General features: G+C 40.6%; 1 protein-coding gene across 1 annotated transcript in view; it reads left to right on the plus strand.

The window, feature by feature from the left end:
• Nucleotides 1-21498, plus strand: part of BAIAP2L1 (BAR/IMD domain containing adaptor protein 2 like 1) — a 193671-nt gene extending 172173 nt beyond the window's left edge. Inside the window, exons 13-14 of the mRNA XM_073590998.1 lie at nt 6013-6065; nt 18539-21498. Of these exons, the coding sequence (XP_073447099.1) occupies nt 6013-6065; nt 18539-18614 (129 nt within the window). The 3' untranslated portion in view covers nt 18615-21498. The remainder of the gene's footprint in view (nt 1-6012; nt 6066-18538) is intronic.
• Nucleotides 21499-23051: the final 1553 nt, after the last annotated feature.

Consider the following 23051-nt stretch of genomic DNA (forward strand, 5'->3'; position numbering starts at 1 on the left):
TCTGGGAATGCCCTTCTTTAATGACATACTGAAAGGTGGTCTTTGATGAAATTAACCTCTGGCTACAACTTGACCTAATCCTTACCCCCTCTTTGACCTTATTGAGCATACCTGATGACAACCAGCGCTCCCATCAATCTAAGCTTCTAATAGCCTACCTCCTCTATTATGCCAAAAAGGAAATTTTACTGAAATGGTCATCCTCAGACCAACCCACGGTGTCCGCTTGGGAGGCCATGGTAAACGCAGCCCTGCCCTTATATAAAATTACCTATTCAAATAGGGGATGTCATTGGAAATTTGAAAAAGTATGGTCCCCCTGGACATTGACCTGTACTCCCACTGGTGGGGGGTTATGTCCTGGTGTTGGAGGTACTCTATTTTTTGATAACACTATTTCCCCTAGGTGATACAAGTACTTGCAATGATTATTTGTCTACCGAATTCTAACATAATTGTCGGCTCCCTATACTGCGGTTTTGTTGTATCATTTGTGTTCCACCTGCTAATGATGTCAATCTGTCTCTTTATATATGCTGTGAATGGTAATTTTCTCAATAAAGCACTTCTGTCATAGAGATTTATGCAAATGGATGACAGTCCCTGGCTTGGGAAGCAGAGTGATATCAGAAAAAAGTCACAAAAGCTGGTTGTGTTTTGTTTTTTTACCTTTTGGTCTGATCTGTGTTTTCCCCAAATATGATTGAAGTGTATTTTTATAGGGAGGGTTAGTGTGAGGAAGACCTTAAGAGAGTTGTAAACCCTCATGATTTTTCACCTTAATGCATTCTGTGCATTAAGGTGAATAACCTCCTGCGCTGCAGCAGCCACCCCAGAGCCCCCCTTTTTCTTACCTGAGCCCAATCATTCCAGCGACGGGGACGAGCAAAGCAGCTCCAGCTGCTGTCTCGGGTCCTCATTGGATAGATTGATAGAAGCAGGAGCCATTGGCTCTCGCTGCTGTCAATCAAATCCAGTGACAAGGGGGCGAGTCCTGCTGTGTCTGTGTCAATGGATGCAGCAGTGGGACTTGGGAGCGTGCCCACACGAGTGCCCCCATGGAAATCGGCTCTTCGTGGGGCACTCGAGGAGGAGCCTGGAGCGCTGCCGGGGGACCCCAGAAAAGGAGGATCGGGGGCTGCTCGGTGCAAAACCCTTGCACAGAGCAAGTAAGTATAACATGTTTGTTATTTTTTTTTTAAACAAACCTTTACAATCGCTTTAATGCAGAACATTGCAATATGTGCTGAAAGCCACCAGTTCTCTGGCTTGGAAATATATTCCTTCAAATTTCACTTACTGTAGCCAAATCAGATAAAATATAACTTCTAATGTTGGTGTGCTTGCTATTTTGCACAGACATTACAAGTAACACACTTTCATTAAAAAAAAGCTTATAGCATTAATGTCTTCCTTTAAAGAAGCCTTTTAAGAAAACTGCAGGCATGAAATTCTTAGGGTTGCAGCAGCCTTATACCGTAATATTACAGCTTGCTTTGAGGCCACTCTGAAAAGCAAAACTTTGACATATTCCAGGTTTGCACACTGAACCCACCAGCAGGTTTCCTGCTGGAAATAAGTGTGCCCGAGAGATGGAAGGAAGCTTTATAGTGAGTCTAAAGGTTGATTTTTTTTTTTTTTTACAAGATAACAAACATGTTGTACTTGCCTGCTCTGTGTAATTGTTTTGCACAGAGCTCCCCCAATCCTCATCTTCTTGGGTGCCATGCTGGCGGTCTTGGCTCCTCCCTCCTTCCGAGTGCCCCCATAGCAAGCCTCTTGCTATGGGGGCACTCAAGCAGGCTCATTCCCGAACCACGTTCCTGTGAATGGACACTGTGGGCCCCGCTCTCTCCTCATTGGTTTACTGGCTGTGATTGGCAGGAGCCAATGGCACCCACTGGTGTGTAAGCCAGTGAGGAGAGAGAGACCCAGGTAAACTGCTGCTCTCATGCACATCGTCGGATCAAGATGGGGCTCAGGTAAGTATAAGGGGGACTGTGGGGGGAGCTGCCCCTAGAATGGTTTTTACCTAATGCATAGAATGCATTAAGGTAAAAAAAAAAAAAAAAAACTTCTGCCTTTAGAACCACTTTAATTGGGTACTGGGCAGCTGCAGCTTCTCTTCTAGCTTTGTATAGGCATAGACAGTGCAAGGGAGACATTATTTTGCCTCTATGAAAAGCCATAGTAAGGCCTAATATTTGAAGACACAGTTCACTTTTAGGCACCAGTTCATAAAAAGGATATAGATATGAAAAGACTGCAGAGAAGGGCAGGTTGAATGATGAGGAATAAAAGGGCAAACCCCACCCACTAATACTTAACCTTTTCTTTTCTTCCCCACCCCACCACCCTTAGTAAACACCCAATACTCCAGGGTATACCTTCTCACTTTCCTCTCTGGTTGCAGTGCTCAGACCCGAGGAGCCAGTTGCCAGACCCAAGCACTCTGGGGAGGGGAAAAGGTCATTAACCCTGTGTAAGCTCTGACATGGAGCATACACAAGTTTTAGACACCCCCCAATAGGTGGGCAAGGGTTGTTTGAAGAGAACCTGTTGCTTTGTTCATTCCTTTTAATCTAGAAGTGGTCAGGGTACTGCTTGGCACCATCCAGTATGGAAAGATGTAAAGGTCTTCCCATTCTTTCATCACAGTGAATAAAAGTTGCCATCGCAGATTTTGCCAGCAGCAATGCTAGAAGGGAAAAATGTGTGATTCAACCATTTAGATTTAGTAGTGTTGGCTGCTTATAGAGGTCAAAGTGACAGCAAGCTATTGAGAAATACTCATCGACAATGTCTGCCATAAACTTTGAAACCTTGTATGTTTTGTAACATTGCCACATGTTAGGCTTCAGTCATTGACACAAAAGTAAAGTAAATATTATAATAAAGTAATATTGATGAGCGCACTGCTGATGATGCGATGGAATGTTGCCTTTTGGTGTACTTTGGCTCATAGAATCCAGGTTATTCCCGTTATCTAACATGAAATGTGTAGAACTCTGTGCGTAGTATAATCACATAAAATACTATATAGTAAATGTGATTAAATAAAATGCCATAAACCAGGAATAGCTGCACTCTACTTAACTGAATACAAGATAAAATAAAAATTATGGCTGTTACTGATTAAAATTTTCGTGTTCGATTAATCGATTTTTTTTTTTTTAATCGACTAATTTTGATTAATTATAACGCACATACAGATCCAACTACTTTTAGCTGATCTCCTTGCATCGCAACTCTGCATTAGTCAGTGGTAAATGTGGTATACACTAAATACAATCACCCGACACTAGTTAGTTTCCACAATCCATGACTTAACACTTTAAAAAAAAAAAAAAACTTTTTTAAAAAATTTTAAGGAGTCTTTTAATGTTAAATTTGTTTTTAGGGTTGACCTCCACTTTAACAAGACCTTTTCAAAATTGCAGCTCAATTGCTTGCTATCTGGGTAATGCCTCCAATGATATACCAGCCCTGTTGACAACCATCTAAAATGGGAATGCCATTTCACTTCCTGTTGTGTCTCTGGGACAGGAAGTGAAATAAAAGCTCCACACTGGGATGCACAAGGCAAAGCCTAAACCAAGAGGTGTTTTCTCTCTGCATGACCTAATCTAAAACTAAAATACAGATTCAAGCTGTATATATACTTTAAATCACCACGATTCCTCCTCCACAATTGACCTGTTCAGTACAGACAAAACACTCACCTTCATAATGCCTTCCAATGCTTGTTTATTCCCAGCAAGGGTCACGTATCGTCAGCATGGGGCGTGTTCAGCCAATCACAAAATTGGCTTGCAGCCACACCTCTGCAATTCGTGGACACGCCCACTCGGTCGAAGCCTTTCAGGCCATGATTGGATCAGCCAGGCACCTGCTGTATTCCATTACTTTACCATTGTCCAGCGTGGGCACTGTCAATGACTGGGGAAGGGGGGAGGTGTCCGGTAAAGTCGATGTCCGTGACGTCACTGGATCTCCGACGGAACTCCCTGAAGACCTGGAAGCCGGCGGAGAGGTGAGTACTGATCAAAAGAATTTTGAGCGATCAAAAAAATTAACGATTGATCGAGGAATTAATCGTTAATTTCCGCAGCCCTAATAAAAATATGAAGAAAATTGTGTTGTACTACCCCTTTAGGAATTATTATAGTGCCATCCAAACTAGTACATCAGTAACACTCTCATTCCAAACATCAACAAACTGTATAGTTTTCACATGTGTGAAAAAATGTATGCGTGCAAACAGTCCAATTTCAATAAACATCCAGTATAAGAGATTATGGAAAAAGGCACTCCAAACTTGTGCCACTTCTTGTGTTTTCCCCCACCAAAGTCCCGATCCACTCCTTACTAGAAAATAATGACCTCTAAATCACGAGGCCATTAGCGCATACAGGAGAACCACAACATCTGCAACTGCTCAAAAAACGATCTCTCTAATGCATCCAGCTCGACCGTAGATGTGTGTAATACAGGTCCTGGGAGAGGAGGCAGAGTGTACCACATAGCATAATGTATTGTTTAAAAACCACACATTTATTAAGGTACAAAAGAGGTACTCACAAGCATAAAACGAGACCATCGCAAAAAATGTGTTCCATTGAGTCCAGGAGGTGTGATCAGGTCAGCAGCTAGTCACCATCCAATGCATTTTATCAAAAGGTTTTTTACCAGCCCCGTGACAACGTCCCCTGTGATGAAACGCATTGGACTATGCATCAAACTATACAGTTTGTTGATGTTTGCAATGAGAATGTTATTAAATTACTAGTTTGTATGGCACTATAATATTCATAAAGGGGTAGCGCAACACAATTTTTTTTCATATTCTTCATATCTCCCAGTCCATAAATAAACCAGGCTGTGATTCTTAGATATTATACAGCTCGCCCAGTGTGACAATATAATTAATTTTGTTTTGCACATGATTAGTACATAATAAAATGGCCTAAAGGGATAAATTTGCTTTGAAATGAGCAGTTGTAATACTCCATTATAGTCAGTTTACACTTTACTTACAGTACATGTCTTCCAGTCATATAATAGGGAGTGTGCAGACCTACAGTAATGTTAGAAAAAAATCATTTTATTGCCCAACCCTACACTACAAAATGCTCATAAGTCAGGGCCAGTTTACAAGAGCTGAATCAAAAGCTTCCTTTTCGCATCACGTTTTTTTTTTTTTTTTTTATCTTGGTCAGACCTGCTTAGGTCTAAAAAGACCTTGTCACTTTGGCCATTCAGGGGCTTCTTAAGAGCCTCTCCTGCCCCAGTTGCACTCCTATTACTAGCAATCCAGCACCTCTCCTGCCTTCACTGATGCCGTATAGAAAGCACAGCGCTTGGGTATGGGAAAAGCAGGAGACTGCCTTCCATTGACAGTGGGAGTAAATCACTGCACCCCCCTAGCCAGAGCTATTACACATTTAATTCCAGTGACTGTTGGCAGGAGTGGTACTGGATTGCTGGTAATGTGACTTTAACTAGGACGGGTGGCATGGGCGAATTGATGGTGTCTCATTATGGAGAAAGAGTAGTGCCAAGTAGGTTCTATTTTTATGCCTTACTGTTAAATGGATAAGATCCCAGCTATAGTATTTATTGGTCATCTAGTTTGCATGTGGATTTTGTAAACTGTCTAAATTCAGTAGATGCATATAACACATAGGGATCTATGTAGACATGCTTTCACAAAGGATTCACATTTTGTCAACTAGATCCAATTAGAAAAATGTGTACAGTATATCTTGGGTAAAACCTTTATAAATCTGTACTTCTATGGTCGGTCTTCTCTACAACAGCTTATATAGTTACCATTTCTGATGTGGTAACTTATGTGGCATTTTGCTGCCATCTACTGGCTATTCTTTGACTTGTGAAAATAGTTTTCATTTTAATAGGTGATAACATATATTTGGAGATTCAACAAACTTTCTAGAGATGGCACGAAAAATTTAACTTTTTTTCACACATGCTTTTTTTCTGCTTTTCCAGAAACCAGCACAGAAACCAACACCCAATGGGGTTATGAAACATCCATATCTAAGGTATACATTTTCTTCCCTTGCTTTGAAGAATGCTATAGAAGCTGCTATAGCTGACCATGCTATCTGAAAGTGCCAATTAGCTGGCTTTCATGCTGATACATTGAATTAAAGGTTAACTCCACTTTCATGGGGAAAAAAAATGGCAAATGAAAAAATATATATAGCATATACAATTGCGACAAGTCATATTGTAATTAAATGTTATTAAAAATGACCTATCCTCTTTAATCTGTAGCTCTGCGATTTTTCTCTAAAATGCAATATGGCTACCTGGAAGTGTTCTGTCCAGAATGTGTACAGAACACCTCTCAGAAACATCATTTCCTGCCCGTGCGATTGGCTCACTGATTTTCCCAGAAGTCTACACTAAGATACAAGTCAGATTTTCGGCACCCCCTGCAACAAAAATAAAATTTTTGGTTAGGATACTCCCAATAGGAAATCCCTGCAGGTGCAGCACTTATTGATAATTATAAAACCACCCCCATTAGATTCACTTTCCCACATGGACACAGACAAACACACAGGGATTTCTTCAGAATAACAAAAGGTAGGAATTAGCAGCAAGGTTTGTTAAAATCTATACATTATACATGCATCAGCCAGAGGGGCGTGTTTTTTTTTTTTTTTTTTCAAAAAAAGTGGAGTTACTCTTTAGGCAAATCTGACTTTCCACTGACCTAGCTTGTTGCAGAATTGTTTAAAGTCAGTGACTCAATTATTAGAAAAAAGAGGTAGAGTGCCAAAAACATATTTTGATGGAGTTTTGGGTATTGATAGAGCCACTGTAGGAAGTGCCAACATGTTTTAGGGATCCGACACCCCTTCAACTGGGGTATGGTCAAAGTGTAATAAAATGCACCAAGAAAAGTATCTGTACCAGCAAATGATAGATACCAACTAAAAAGTAGTAAATATTCATCCAAAACAGCAACTAATATTGTACTAGGAATACTTGTATAGATTTGTCACCATATTAAATCAAAATTTGTTTGGTAGGTCCAAAATCGATAAAAGGTAAATATAATATTGAGAGAGAAGGCCTGGCCTGTTTGGAAGAGGTTAGGGATCATCCTCTGTAAATTTGAGTGTGTCTGTGTACAATATGACGTATCAAGTAATTTTGTGCAGCGCTAAAAAATATATATTTTTCATATAAGTGTCCTTAACCACTTGACCTCCGGAAGATTTACACCCCCCTCCCCCCTCTTCCTGACCAGGCCATTTTTTGCGATACGGCACTGCAGTATTTTAACTGACAATTGCATGGTCGTGGGACACAAATAAAATTTGCCCTTTTTTTCCCACAAATAGCTTTCTTTTGATGGCATTTGATCACCTCTGTGATTTTTATTATCTGCTATAAAACATATCCAATAAAAAATTGAATGTTCTTCATTAATTTAGGCCAGTATGTATTCTGCTACATATTTCTGGTTAAAAAAAATCCCAATAAGTGTATATTGATTTGCGCAAAAGTTATAGCGTCTACAAACTGGGAAATTTTTATTTTATTGTTTGCGATATTGCGCCGGACACTGACACTTTTTGGGAACCAGTGACACTAATACAGTGATCAGTGCTTAAAATATGCACTGTCACTGTACTAAAGACACTGGCTGGGAAGTGGTTAATATCAGGGGCAATCAAAGGGTTAACTGTGTGCCAGTGTTTTTCTAAACACTGGGAGGTGCTTTTACTAGGGGAAGACACAGATCCCTAGTCCCTGCTTTGCAGAGACACAGGATTCTTACCTTCCCTCCTGTCAGAATGGCAATCTGCCTTGTTTACATAGGCATATTGTCGTTCTGTCTCTGTGGCTTATGATCGGCGGGTGCTGGCGAACATAGAGTCCATGGTACCCACTAATTGGCTCCCGCTTTGGGTAATCCCAGCTGGAGCGAGCCGTCGGCGGCGCGCATTCACGCCCAATACCCAGAAGTAGAGGATCCTCTATTTATGTAGGTGTGTTTTTTATATTTATACACACACACACACAGTTGTGCTTAAAAGTTTACATACCCTGGCAGATTTTATGATTTCTTTTTTCAGAGAATATGAAGGATAACACAAAAACATTTCTTCCACTCATGGTTAGTGTTTGCTGAAGCCATTTATTATCAATCAACTGTGTTTACTCTTTTTAAATCATAATGGCAACAGAAACTAGCGAAATGACCGTGATCAAACGTTTACATACCCTGGTGATTTTGGCCTGATAACATGCACACAAGTTGACACAAAGGGGTTTGAATGGTTATTAAAGGTAACCATCATCACCTGTGATCTGTTTGCTTGTAATTAGTGTGTGTGTATAAAGGTCAATGAGTTTCTGGACTCCTGACAGACCCTTGCATCTTTCATCCAGTGCTGCACTGATGTTTCTGGATTCTGAGTCATGGGGAAAGCAAAAGAATTGTCAAAGGATCTGTGAGCAAAGGTAGTTGAACTGTATAAAACAGGAAAGGGATATAAAAAGATATCCAAGGAATTGAGAATGCCAATTAGCAGTGTTCAAACTCTAATCAAGAAGTGGAAAATTAGGGGTTCAGCCACAACTTCCAGGAAAATAGTTTGGGATGCAAAGAAAAACCCACAAATAACTTCAGGTGAAATTCAGGACTCTCTGAAAACCTGTGGTGTGGCTGTTTCAAGATGCACAATAAAGAGGCACTTGAAGAAAGATGGGCTGCATGGCCGAGTCACCAGAAGAAAGCCATTACTACGCAAATGCCACAAAGTATCCCGATTACAATAACCCAAACAGCACAGAGACAAGCCTCAAACTTTCTGGCACAAAGTCATTTGGAGCGATGAGACCAAAATTGAGCTTTTGGGCCACAACCATAAACGCTACATTTGGAGAGGAGTCAACAAGGCCTATGATGAAAGGTACACCATTCCTACTGTGAAACACGGAGGTGGATCGCTGATGTTTTGGGAATGTGTGAGCTACAAAGGCACAGGAAATTTGGTCAAAATTGATGGCAAGATGATTGCAGTATGTTATCAAAAAATACTGGAGAAACATTTGCATTCATCAGCCAGGAAACTGCGCATGGGACGTACTTGGACATTCCAACATGACAATGATCCAAAACACAAGGCCAAGTCATTGGCTAGTCATTGGATCCAAAACACAAGGCCAGTGTCATTGACTACAGCAGAATAAAGTGAAGGTTCTTGAGTGGCCATCTCAGTCTCCTGACCTCAATATCATTGAGCCACTCTGGGGAGATCTTAACTGTACAGTTCATGCAAGAAAGCCCAAGAATTTACAGGAACTGGAGGATTTTTGCCAAGAAGAATGGGCAGCTTTACCATCTGAGAAGAGAAAGAGCCGCCTCATCCACAAAAGACTTCAAGCTTTCATTGATGTTAAAGGGGACAATACACGGTATTAAGAACTGGGGTATGTAAACTTTTTATCAGGGTCATTTGGGTAGTTTCTTGTTGTGATTATGATTTAAAGAGTAAACACAGTTGATTGATAATAAATAGCTTCAGCCAAATGCTAACCATGAGTGAAAGAAAAGTTTGCGTTATCATTCATATTCTCTGAAAAATGGCCAAGAAATCATAAATTCTGCCAGGGTATGTAAACTTATGAGCACAACTGTGTATATGTTTACAGTGGAACCTCGGATTAGGAGCATAATTTGTTAAAGGAGTATGCTCGTAATCCAAAGTACTCTCATATCAAAGCGAGTTTTCCCATTGAAGTCAATGGAAACGAAAATAATTTGTTCCGCATTGACTTCAATGGGATGCAATACCGCATGCGGCCAGAGGTGGGGGGGCGCCGGAGAGTCTCGGAAACGGCCAAAAAGGCCCGAGCACACTTCGGTTGACCTTGGAAAGACTCTGTTCACGAGCCTTTCAGAGGTCAACCGAACTGTCCTCGGGCCTTTCCGTGTGCCGACGATCGGCGCTGTTCGGCTCCGGCGCCCCCCATCTCAGGCCAAAGTATCGCTTTTGGCCTGAATCCTGGTCGTTTTGTGAGACAACACTCGCAAACTGAGTTAGGATTTTTAGAAATACAGTGCTCGTTTTGCGAAACGCTAGTTAACCGCGTTACTCGCAAACCGAGGTTCCACTGTATATATGTATGTGTATATGTGTGTGTTTAATAAATTTTATATCTATCTATCTATCTATCTATCTATCTATCTATCTATCTATATACACATATATATATATATATATATATATATATATATATATATATATATATATATATATATATATATATATATATATATATATACACACACACACAATATGTGTGTGTGTGATCCTGATCACAGCGTCCGCCCTATAGCAGTGAAACTGCTATAGGGTGGTCGATGAGTGGTTAACCACTTGCCAACCAGCCACCGCAGTTGTACTGCGGCAGAATGGCACGGCTGGGCGAAGCAACGTTATGTTACGCCGAATCACCCTGTGGCCACTAGGGGCATGCGCATGCCCGCTGCTTGCCCCCGGAGCCAATGCAAGTGCCTGGCGGTCACGATCACCACCAGGCTACCGCGATTGCGGCTGACACACGGAGAACCGGGATCTGTGTGTGTAAACACACAGTTCCCGGTTCTCTGAGGGGAGAAGAGACAGATCGTCTGTTTGTACAGAGTACGAACAGCGATCTGTAATCTCCCCTACACAGTCCCCTCCCCCTTCAGTTAGAATCACCTCCCAGGGAACACAATTAACCCCTTGATCACCCCTAGTGTTAACCCCTTCCCTGCCAGTCACATTTTTTTACAGTAATTAATGCATTTGTATAGCACTGATCGCTGTATAAATGACAATGGTCCCAAAATGGTGTCAAAAGTATCCAATGTGTCCGCCATAATGTCGCAATCACAATAAAAATCTCAGATCGCCGCCATTACTAATAAAAAAATAATAATAATAAAAACACCATAAATCTATCCTCTATTTTGTAGACGTTATAACTTTTGCGCAAACCAATCAATATACGCTTATTGATGGGTTTTTTTTACCAAAAATATGTAGAAGAATACATATCGGCCTAAACTGAGAAAAAAAAAAAATTTTTATATAATTTTTGGGGATATTTATTATAGCAAAAAGTAAAAAAATATTGCTTTTTTTCAAAATTGTCGCTCTTTTTTTGTTTATAGCGCAAAAAATAAAAACCACAGAGGTGATCAAATACCACCAAAAGAAAGTTCTATTTGTGGGGAAAAAAGGATGTCAATTTTGTTTTGGTTTAACGTTGCACGAACGCGCAATTGTCAGTTAAAGCGGCGCAGTGCCGAATCGCAAAAAGTGCTCTGGTCAGGAAAGGGGGTAAATCCTTCTGGGGCTGAAGTGGCTAAGCAATACACCTTCTATCTTTTAAGATCCTCCATGTTACAAATAAAGTTAATTTACCATCAAAGACTTGTGCACTTTTATACAAATTCTTCTGTTTGTGACAAGGTGAAGACCTCCTCCAACACCACTGACACGCTGCTGCTTGCAATACATTGGGTTGATTTACTAAAACTGGAGAGTGCAAAATCTGCTGTAGCTGTGCATGGTAGCTAGTCAGCTTCTAACTTCGGCTTGTTCAATTTTGCTTTGACAAAAAAACCTGCAAGCTCGTTTATTTTCTCTGCAGAGCTGCACCAGATTTTGCACTCCGCTTTCAGTAAATCAACCCCTACATACGGTGAGCAGCATTTCTCTCATCTGGCATTTTTGTTTACTTGCCCCGATCCCCAGGGAAGCAGCTGTATTCTTTTTGATCTATATGATATGCCGGCTAACACTTTTTTCTATTTTTATGTATGTGAATTTATCTTCTGATGAATAACATGTTACATGGAGAGCACTAGATGTGGCTTTATCGTTTTGATGGGCGTTTAAATTTAAATGGAGTGGAAACATATGGAAAAGTGTTGGCGCAACATTCTTGTTACCATTGGGGGTGGAAGTGTAAAGCGATTGCTGGTTTATATTTTTTGGTGCAGTTTTGACCTCTTATAATTTGGATTTATGTTGGAGGAAGTGTTGATCTTCTCGGAAACAGAAGAATTTGTATAAAAGTGCACAAGTCTTTGAAGATAAACTTTTATGTCACTTTTTTATTATTTTGTCACTTTTCACTTTATTTTTAACATGGAAGATTCTGGACGATAGAAGGTGGACTTTATTATGTGTATGGTTTAAGGACACTTGTATAATTAAATTTTTAGCACTGTACAAAATTTGATACGTCCTATTTGTTCATCTGTGGGTGATACACAGAAGTGTGCTAGCTTGCTATTCGTATTTTTGTTGCATGGACACAATTTAATTGGTTTGAGCACAGATTCTCCTGGGCCAGTTTGGTACAATGGAAATCACACTTTTTTTATGTATTTTTTCTCCTGCTCTATTTTATGGAGTAGTCAAGGTGCATTCTGTCCAGGGAATTATCAGAGCAGTCTATTCCGGTGGTAGAGGATCCTTGGTCCTGGCTGCAAACAGGGGTAACTACTTGGACGCTGGGATGTTCATATCTGGAGTTCCCCATTTCTGACATAGGAGATTGAAGATGTCAGGATGAGGGGCCCATTCCCCTTAATTGAGGGTGGTGTTGGCAATTGTCCACACCTGGAATGTAGACAGCAGAGAGGACTGGACAGTGTTTCTTTGCCCGTGAGATGATCAGCCTTACTTCCGGTATGGCTGCCTGACTCCTGATATCCCCTTGGTGGTTTATATAGGCCACAGTCATGGCATTGTCTGGATGACCCTGAAAAATGGGGGTTCAGTGATTCATAGCTAGTTCTTGTTCTGAGCTCCAGAATGCTTCCTTGGGTGACTATGTTCACTTAACTGTGAGAGCCTGGAACACTCCTTCCAAGGGAAGTTCCTTGCTTGGCTGAAAAAAGTGCATAGGGAGGATGAGAAGGAGCGTGCTTGATCCAGCTCAAGATATTGGGGGAGGTTATAACTGGTGGACACAGAATTTGGTGCAGCTGTGCATAGTAACCAGTCCACTTCCAGGTTTTATTTTTCAAAGCCTAATTGAACAAGCTAAAGTTAGAAGCATATTGTTTACCATGCAGAACTGCACCAGATTCTGTGTGTACTAGTTGTAGTAAATCTCCCCCAGTGCGTTGGAAAGACCTTGAATAGAATATTTAGAGAACAGTAACTCTTTGAATGAGGCTACCATGAGTCCCAAAACTCCCATAGAGAATCTCACCATAGACGTCTCTCTTTGATCTTAGGATGTGAACATTTAACTGATGTGAATGTACCATATATATGTAAAGTGCTGCTTAAATTGGCAGCACTATATAAGTAACTGTAATAATAATAATAATTTGGTCTTAGAGAATTTTGTTTTCTGAAAAAAAGATTTTAACCCCTTCACGCTGACCGTAGCAAATATGCATTCTCGGCTGCAGGCATCACCCCGCTATCATTTTCTAGAGCCAGCAGTTGGCTTTTTAGTGATAACCGATGTGGCTAAAAGACACTCGGCTGTTATCTTAACGAGCGGCTTTCCGTGGCTCTTAGGTCCCACCAGCCGACGCGTCCACCAGCTGGCTGAAGACACAAATGAAACCGGACTCGGCTTTTATCGGGTCTCCGATCCAGTAACCTGGAAGGGATGTCATGACATCCCTTCCGGTTTACTCAGCTGCCAATAAATCCCTAGTATTCCAAAATGCTGAATACTTTGAAGTACAAAGGAGGGATTGGGGTTTTATAGACCTGAGATCCCTCCATGCCATCCCTCATTGACCATTACTGTCACAAGGGATGTTTACATTCCTTGTGACATCAATAGAAATTCTCACAGTTTTGTAAAGACAGTAAAAATAAAATAAGAAGTAAAAAAAATTAAAGCGCTCCGTCCTCCGCGCTCACAAGCAAAAGCGAGTGCATACGTATGTCGCGCACCGCAAATGTAAACGGTGTTCAAACCACACATGTGAGTTATTGCCATGATCGTTAGATTAGATTACAGGACCTCCTCTAACTCTAAACTGGTAGCCTGTAGAAATTTTTGAAAGCGTATGGAGATTTTTAAATACTGTAGTTTGTCGCCATTCCACGAGTGTGCGCAATTTCAATGCATGACATATTGGGTATCTTTTTACTCAGCGTAACGTCATCTTTCACATTATATAAAAAAATTTGGCTAACTTTACTGTTTTGGTTTTTTTTCTTTAATTCATGAAAGTGTACTTTTTCCAAAAAAAATTCCGTTTGAAAGACCTCTGCGCAAATACTGTGTGACATAAAATATTGCAACAATCGCCATTTTATTCTCTAGGGTCTCTGCTAAGAATATATGTTTGGGGGTTCTAAGTAATTTTCTAGCAAAAAATACAGATTTTAACTTGTAAGCAACAAATGTCAGAAAAAGGCTTAGGCATGAAAGGATTAACCTGGACTCAGAATTCGGCCTTAATTAGGCTCAAGTATTCTTGGGGAAGAGAAGGTTGGAAAGTTTTGAAAGCCGATTATCCAACAGAGGGCCTGAAGTATCTGAGTAATCTTTTGGATGTTTACATATAGTTGAGGGAGAGATGAGTCCAGAAATAGATTGTCTAGGTACTATGTTAACTGAATGCCCTGAGTTCTTAAAAGGGCAAGAAGATGCTTTAGGGTGGTCTGCAGATCTGACTGTCCCTTAGATTTCAGTTGGAATGAAAGAGGTAAACAAAGAGGGGGTAGAGATTTTGTGCCTCTTTAAAACCACTGATTAAACCCAAAGGTCTGGGACCCAGAGAAAGGCAAATAATAAGGGAACCCCCCCTCTTAGGAAAGCGGGCTCCCTTCATTACGAAGATGGTTTTGGGGTGGACTTGGTAGGTTTTGTATTCCAAGTCTTGTGCCGTATGAAAGGACTGAGTTTTGGCTTTAGCCTGCGTTCGCATTGAGGCGGATTTGAAACCCGTATTTCATTCCAACTTCGGGGGCGATTTGAAAGACATCTGTGTGGGTTCATGCACAGATGTCTATTGAAATTGCCCCCGAAGTCACCAAAAGTAGTGCAGGAACTATTTTTGGGAATCGGTGCTGCGCCGCCCTGATTCGGACAGTGCCGTTGCCGGCAAAAGGCTGCAATTTGACATGTGAAATCGGCCCGATGTGAACGGTGGCTTAATGTTGAAGCTTGAGGAGAGCAATAGGACACCCTCCTTTTTTAGGCGGTAGAAGTTCCCATGTTTAGGTTACTTTCATTGTGGTAGAAGTATTTTCCTCCTGTGACATTTTTGGTGAATTTGTCAAGTGCCTCACCAAATAGGCATCCTCCTTTAAAGGACATACGTGTCAGGCGATGTTTGCAAGCAGCTTCCGTTGTCCAGTTGTTTATGCACGTATGGTTAGAAATGAGAGCCATTCTGGAGATGGTGTCATGACTTGTTCTAGGGCATGGGCATAACGAGGAAGGCAGAGACCATTGTTTGTAAAGAGGGAGTCCCGTGAAATTTTTTTTTTTAAAAGTCAGCAGCTACAAATACTGCAGCTGCTGACTTTTAAAATAAGGATACTCGCCTGTCCCCGAATCCAGTGGTGTCAGCACCCAAGGCCGAACTGTCCCTCAGTCCTCGGCAGCTGCTGCCGCCATTTTCTGTGAGGGAATCAGGAAGTGAAGCGTTGCGGCTTCACTTCCCGATTCCCTTCTGCGCATGCGCGAGTCGTGCTGCGCGTCCTAACTGGTCCTCGCTATCTCCAGCAGACAGCGCGGGGGGGGGGGGGACAGGAAGAGGCATAGACCCGTGGGAGTCTATGCCAGAAGTGTGTGCAAATACCTGTCTTAGACAGGTATCTGCACCCCCCTCCCCCCTAAAAGGTGCCAAATGTGACACTGGAGGGGGGGAGGTTTCCGAAAAGCGGAGGTTCAATTTTTGTGTGAACCTCCGCTTAAGTGCTCTGCCAAGTTTCAATTCTGGAAGACAGGATCCTGTTGTTCATTGCCCTAGTCCAATTAGCTGTGGTCTGGCAAACAAATTACAACAATAGCCAGTTGCAGAGCTGGGCTTGCAAGATTAAAGGGAGCTTTTTAATGTGTCAAATTTTCTGTCAGTGGAATCTTTAGACAAAAGAACATCTGTAGGGACAGTAAGATCTAAGACTGGGATGGCAGGGTCTACTACCAGAACGGACCACTTTTTAATGAACAAATTTTTTTTTTTGGATAGAGTGCAGCACTGATTTTAGGTGAAAATGCCAGGGATAACCCAATCGTCCGAAATTGCCCATTCTATTTGAATTTCTTTAACCAATTGACTCCCAGGCTAATTCTGACGCTTCTCACATCTATGTAAAAATCTTTTTTTCTTTTTTTTTTACGCAGAGACCCTGAAAAAAAATGGTGGGTGTTGCAATTTTGTATGCCACACACTATTTTCACAGTGTCTTTTTAAACGTTTTTTTGGGGGGGGGGGGCAGCGCTAAACTATGGTACCTAAAAAATCTGCATAAAAACCTTCACAGGTTACCAGTTTAGAGTTATATAGGAGGTTTGGAGCTAAAATGATTGCTCTCGCTCTGATGTTCACGCCGATACCCCACACGTGTGGTGCGTTCATTGTTTACATATGCTTGTGGGACTTGCGTATGCGTTTGCATGGGGGGCAGTGGCACTTTAAAAAAAACTGTATATTATTTAAAACTTTTTTTTTTTTTTTTTACACTGTGCCTTTATTTATTTTTACTTTGTTGCTATCACCTCCTTCCTCCACCCTCCACCTGTAGGAGTGATTGAGTAGTTGTACAGCCACTCAGATCACTTCTACACTATAGCGCATCGCTGTTTGAAAATGTTGATACCATTTAAACCCCAGCACGTCATATGACGTCCAGCCAGGGAGAAGTGGTTAAATTTATCAGGTCTGTACCCAAGGGAGCATGGTGAGACTGTGGAGATTCAAGTGTGACAATGCGGAGGCTTTTGTGCACAGTAACAGTAAGCATATCTACATTGGCAAGAATCTTGTGTAAAGCCATTACCTCTGGGATATGAAAGGCTGGGGGCAATAAATCTTAGTTGTCCAAGAAAGTCTGATATGATTTAAAAAAAAAAAAATTCCTTGGTCAGGTAGGCTGTTAGTCATGTTACTGAGAGCTAGAATCGGATGCGGAGACCAGTGTAAAAACAGGGTCCTACTCCGGAACAAGGGAAGTGTCCTCTAAGCAGTTAGTGTTTTGCAGGCCTTTGGCTGAGTGAATGTTTACTTGAATTAGTGTTGCGGTTCTTTTGCGCCTAGTTTCTGCCATTGCTATCCATGATGGTTTTCCCCTATGGGGTATTCATGAAGTGGGGTGCAGAAATGGGGTAAGCATGCCCGCAAAGGAGTGAGTATACAGCAACCTGGGTGTAGACGGTCCTGTAGCAAATTCCTCATCAGACGGAAGTGCCTGAGTACTCTATAAAGGGCTCTAGATAAAAGTGATGGTGGTATGTAAACCGCTTAGTCATCCACCTGTGACAATGCTCTGAAGGATGGAATTTTACCCCCAAGTTTGAAAAGCTTAACACTATGCAAGTGAATACATTTCAAACACAATTCCCAGTTTCCTTATTGTTTTAACGTTTAACAAATACTATTTTGGAAACCTGTAAATAGTGAGGCTACAGTACCAGTCAAGTACAGGGTAAAACTGTCTTACCTGTCCATGTAGCTGGACCCAAATCAGGGTCCAGACTTCACCTGTCACAGTGAGCACACCCCCAAAGGGGTCTTCAGGGTCTGGGTTACATAGGGACGGACCACAGCCCTGGACCCGTATAGCACCTTGCGGCTAACTACACACATTGCACTAAGTGCTGAGGTGAGCACCCCCAGCAGGATCCAGTAGCCGATGCAACATTACAGGCGCCTCCTGTGGCATTATAGGGTTATAGGATTACACCAATAGGTTGTGTCCAGCAGAGCTTTGTATTTGTCCAGTCACCTGAAGATACCAGTCTATAACTCAGGGTCTATGAAAATCCAACCTGTGTCCCATACTGTAGAATTGGGAAATATATTTAAACAATATACGTTGGCTTTCCCTAAAGGGGTAATAGACAGACCTATGGTTACCCTTTACTTAAAATCTTTGTGTTAAAGATGACCTTTTTTTTTTTTTTTTTTTTCCTTTTTTTGAATGATGCTAAAGTATGACGAACTGTATAATATGTGAAGTTATAATATTAAGGATTGTTTCAGCCATGCTCACCAAAGAATATTTTATTGTAACAGGTTTTAAAGGATAAGTTCACCTTTGGGAACATGTTACATGTTCTACCCGTTTTTAGGTTGGAACATGTTTTCACTCCTGCAGCCTCTCCCCGATCTGCAAAAAGATGTGCATTTATTTATGTATTTTCAAAGGTTAACTTATCCTTTAAGCCAAAGGGTCTGTTCAGAGTTCTGCTTTGAGTTATGGTATATAGAACACAATGAATGCTTTTTTTTTTTTTTAGCACAGTTGACTTTTTCTTAAGACAAATAATTTAATTTCTTTTACAGCGGAGAAAATCCATTTTCTACTGTCAAGCTCCGACCAACCGTCACAAACGACCGATCAGCACCAATCATTCGATAAGCAGAGCCTATTAATTTAATTATTTTTAATCTTTTATGTTTCTTCAGTTATGTAAAGTACGGTAATTGTTTCTGTTTCTTTGTTTTTGTGTTGATTGTGCAATGATTTCAGCTTTAAAAAAAAAAAAAAAAAGAAAGAAAAACAAAACTGGGAAGAGACTTTCTGGAATATTGTATCAATTTAATATATAAAACTCAAGCTATAATTAATAGCTGATACTTCCTGTAATATAAATTCTGACTTGAAGCATGTGTCATATTACGGTCCATTATAAAATATATGAATTGATTAAGGTGGTGATTAGCACTTTTTTTTTTTTTTTATAAAAACCTATGAATATTCTGGACTTCACAAAAAATTATAGAAACTATTTTTTCTTTAAAGGCCCATGTTGGATATCTAAAACAAATGCACTGTTGGTTTGTTAAATGTAAAGGGAAGTTGTCAGCAAAATTAAAAATAAAAAGGGTAAACACATTAAATTATTTACAGCAGTGCTAATGTCCAACCAACAAGGTACTGCTAATGGCATCATTATCTTTTTAAAAGCATTTATTGAAATTTCCTTACTGTCCTAGTAATGGAGTTATTTCATTGTTTTCTGTGCTTTTTTATAGTACATTTTTAATCAAATGTATTATTTTTATGTGTACACAAGTTTTCATTCAGGCTTATTGGCTTTTTAGGAAACTTGTATTACAGTTTAGCAGTTTAACGGGACGTATCACACACATTAAAGCTAAGGTCTTGGTAAAACACTAAAAACACATACCAAATACACATATTGGAGCAGTTTTAAGCCCATTTCACACAGTTGATTCAATCAGGTTCCTCTGTCACTTTTTCAGGCAAACCTGATCAAATGGTCCATGTTTCCCTATGGATCGGTGGGTGTAAACGGACTTGTGTATGTTTACACCCGCCTGCCTCCAATCTGATACGGTCTGCTGAAAAACAGAAGGGGATGTTTCCCTTTGTCTAGGTGGATTGGATCGAAGTGCAGTCAGGTGTAAACAGACGGCCAGTCCATTTACACCCAACCACCCATAAAACAGAATGGGCTCGGTCCGTGTCCGCTCTGCATAAACTAAGTGGACACAGACCTGTCATCCACCACCTCTGCTCTGCTCAGCAGAGGATCAGCGGACAGATCTCCTGTTGAGCAAAGTGGATTCCACCTCGTGTGAAAGGGGCCTAAACTGTAGATGTAGTTTATAATTCTGTCTGCCAGGTTTTGAGATTTACATACCTGTAGCAATAATGTAACACATACAGGTCCTGTCCCTCTCCTAACCTGTGAGAGGAGAAGTAGCAGACCAATGAGCTCATCTCTCTGTCACTCTCCTTGTATGTTCTTTGTCAACATGTTTGCATGCAGCATACCCAATTGGTTCCCAGTCCTGTCCATCCCTCTCCAAGTCTGTGTGCTGCTGTATAGGGCATTACAAGATGCTAACATCAAATACTCAGTGAACAATGTTGGCTATTTACACTGCTTGCACCTATAAAAGACACACTTGAATTCAGCATTATTTATGGATACATCACGAAATGTATTTTTATCTGTCTGGAGTTCAGCTTTAGGCTTGCAATGTAGCAGTGTATAACCCTTTGTTTTTTGTTGTCCATCATAGTAGACTAAAGCCTCATACACATGGTGGGAATATTGGACAAATGATCATCCATTTTTTGGTTTGTTTTTATGCATGCTAGTCTCATATGGAAAAGGAAGAGGTCATGAAAATTCTCATGACAGAATACATTTTTGGAAGTATTTGTAATGTATTGTTTTGTTTCTGAACATGCGTGGTCTTGGTCTTCTGATTTTTTTTTTTTTTTCAGACGAATACTGCACTGATTAAACAAAAATCGCACCTTCTGGTATCGTACGAGAAAAAAAATTTGTGTTTGTCCCTTCGGATATTTTCGCATAAACTGTCTTGTTCAGCCCCCGAAAGCGGTGTACTAACGATCAGATTATCGTGTGATCGCTTCGAAAGCGGAATTCTTTATCCGATTTTCTGATTGTGTGTACTAGGCATAAGCAAAGACCCCATCCAGGAGATTATTGGACATAATGAAAGTATGTGAGGAAAAGAAACTGATAGCTTTAAGTAAATTATAAGAGCTATGTTAATTGTCCCTTTATAGCTTCATTATGTAAGCCAACTTATATTTCCTGTTCAGCAATGAGGAGCTTTTCTGTACTTGTTACACTCAGCTGTTAATCATATCTTGAGATGCCAGTTAGATCATCAGTTTAAATTCAGAGGAGCCAGTAAATACTTTAATGTTTATAATAAGATCCACAATATTGCACAGTAACTAATATCAGCCAGTCAGCAAAGACCTTTATTCTGATGGGTTGCAGCTTTTTCTTTCTTCAGTTTTGCATTGCATTAAAAACCAGCTTGTTTGCCTTTCTGATGTCCACATTCGTTATCCATTTTATACGACTTATTAAGGCACTATACATCTTGCTCAGTCATCTGAGCCAATCAGGATAATCTTTCCTCTTAACACAAATAAGAGCAAATATTTATCAATACATATATTTTGATACACATATATTCCTATCCACTAAATACAATTTCACGTATGAATGAAATGATTGTTTTCTTTTAATGTTATTATTTTAAACCTTTTCTTTACGTTGTACCATACTCACTCAGTGTTTAATGCTTCCAAGTGTCACAGAATGACAGCCATTCAGTTAAGTTATTTTGATTGTTATTACGTTAAAAGTGAATTGCCTTCATGTATAATATAAATATGTATATGCACACAGCCATGGCTTCAGAAAAAGAATATACGTTTCTTTGAATGAAATCAGATTATGCCAGGTTGTAAGATCTTTAGAAATAATAAATATTCTCATACAAAAGCAGGCTGTGTCTGTGCTTTTATTATAATGTGGCTAATGGTCAGTAGGATTTACGCCTTTTTTAAAGGAGAATTTGAAAGCGTATATGGATACACATCTTAGGGAGCATTGATTGTAGTCTCCTCTGACAGTGATGTAACATTGTTACTGATTTAACAGCCCCCTGCCAGCCTCAGGAGGCTGAAATGTTGTTGTTCATTGGTCTCGTGTTCTGGGTCTGATAAATCTGTGTGACATTTTAAACCCCCGTGGGGCTTTTCATTCAAAGGCCTGTGACACAAAAATGGTATTTTGCTAAAGGCGTTTACTATTTGTATACATTTGCTCAGTAACCTTGCTAAAAGTCTCCACTTGTATTGCATACCCAATGCAATTTGTGGGAAGAGACCATTTCCAGCTTTGTGCAGGTAGTCTGTAGATTAACATGCTTTAGTACAGTGCCCCATATAGAGGAAGTATATGGAGCAATATTTGCATTGAGGTTCAGGCAACCTATTCTAAAAGAATGGGCTGTAAGCACCTGAACCCACAGAAATGTAATACATTCTGAATTTTTTTCAATACATTCCAGGTGTGAGCTAGCAGTGGATTGAGATGTCATTCAAAATGAATGCCACCTCAGAGCATCATCACTTGCTGCTTTGCAGTGTTAACCAGCTGAACAATCGGTTATTTTTCCAGCACATCCCACAGGTGATCAAATGGATGGAGATCTGGAGAATGAGACCAAACTCTTGTTCCTCAAACCATTCTTGAAGTCATCAGACCAGACCACCTTCTTCCATTCTCCTGGTGCTAAAGCTCATTTGCCCATTGTAGGTGCTTTTGGCTGTGGACATGGGTCAGCATGGCCACCCTGACCAGTCTAAGGCTACACAGCCTCATACACAACAAACTGCAATGCACTGTGTGTTCTGACACCTTTCAATTGGAATCTGCATGAACTTTTTTTAGCAATTTAACCAGTTCCCGCCCGCCCAACATCATGACGTCGCAGACTTTGAGTGGGGATATCTGAATTATGCCTGCAGTTACAAGAATCATTCAGATATCTTCTTTTAGAGCTGTTCAGCCACTTGATCGTTCTTATAGGCGGCGGGAAGGGAAGACCTACCACCCTCCGGTGCTTCTACCGACTCACCTTTGCGATCAGTGAGCTGTAGAAGGAACCGACCAGCGCCAGATGTTGACGATAGAGCTTTCCGGTGGGCCAGATCCCCAGTTCTCTGATTGTTCGGAGGCCAGGTGTGATGTTATGACATCACGCCCAGACTCTGCATTTGAAAAAAATGTCGCCGCCTCGGCTGGGAAGCCGAGATCTGGGGACTTATAGACCCCAGATCTCACTGTAAAGAGGACCTATCATGCCATATTCCTAGTACAAAGGATGTTTACATTCCTTGTACTAGGAATAAAATTGATCAAAAAAAAAAAAAAAGAACATTTAAAAGAAAGCATCAAAATAGAAAAATAAACGTAAAATTAACAAAAAAAAATAAAAAAAATCAAAGCACCTGCATGCTCGCCCGCAAAAGCGAAAGCATACGTAGGTG

This window comes from Aquarana catesbeiana, linkage group LG06, assembly GCF_042186555.1.
Source record: "Aquarana catesbeiana isolate 2022-GZ linkage group LG06, ASM4218655v1, whole genome shotgun sequence".
Taxonomy (NCBI): domain Eukaryota; kingdom Metazoa; phylum Chordata; class Amphibia; order Anura; family Ranidae; genus Aquarana; species Aquarana catesbeiana.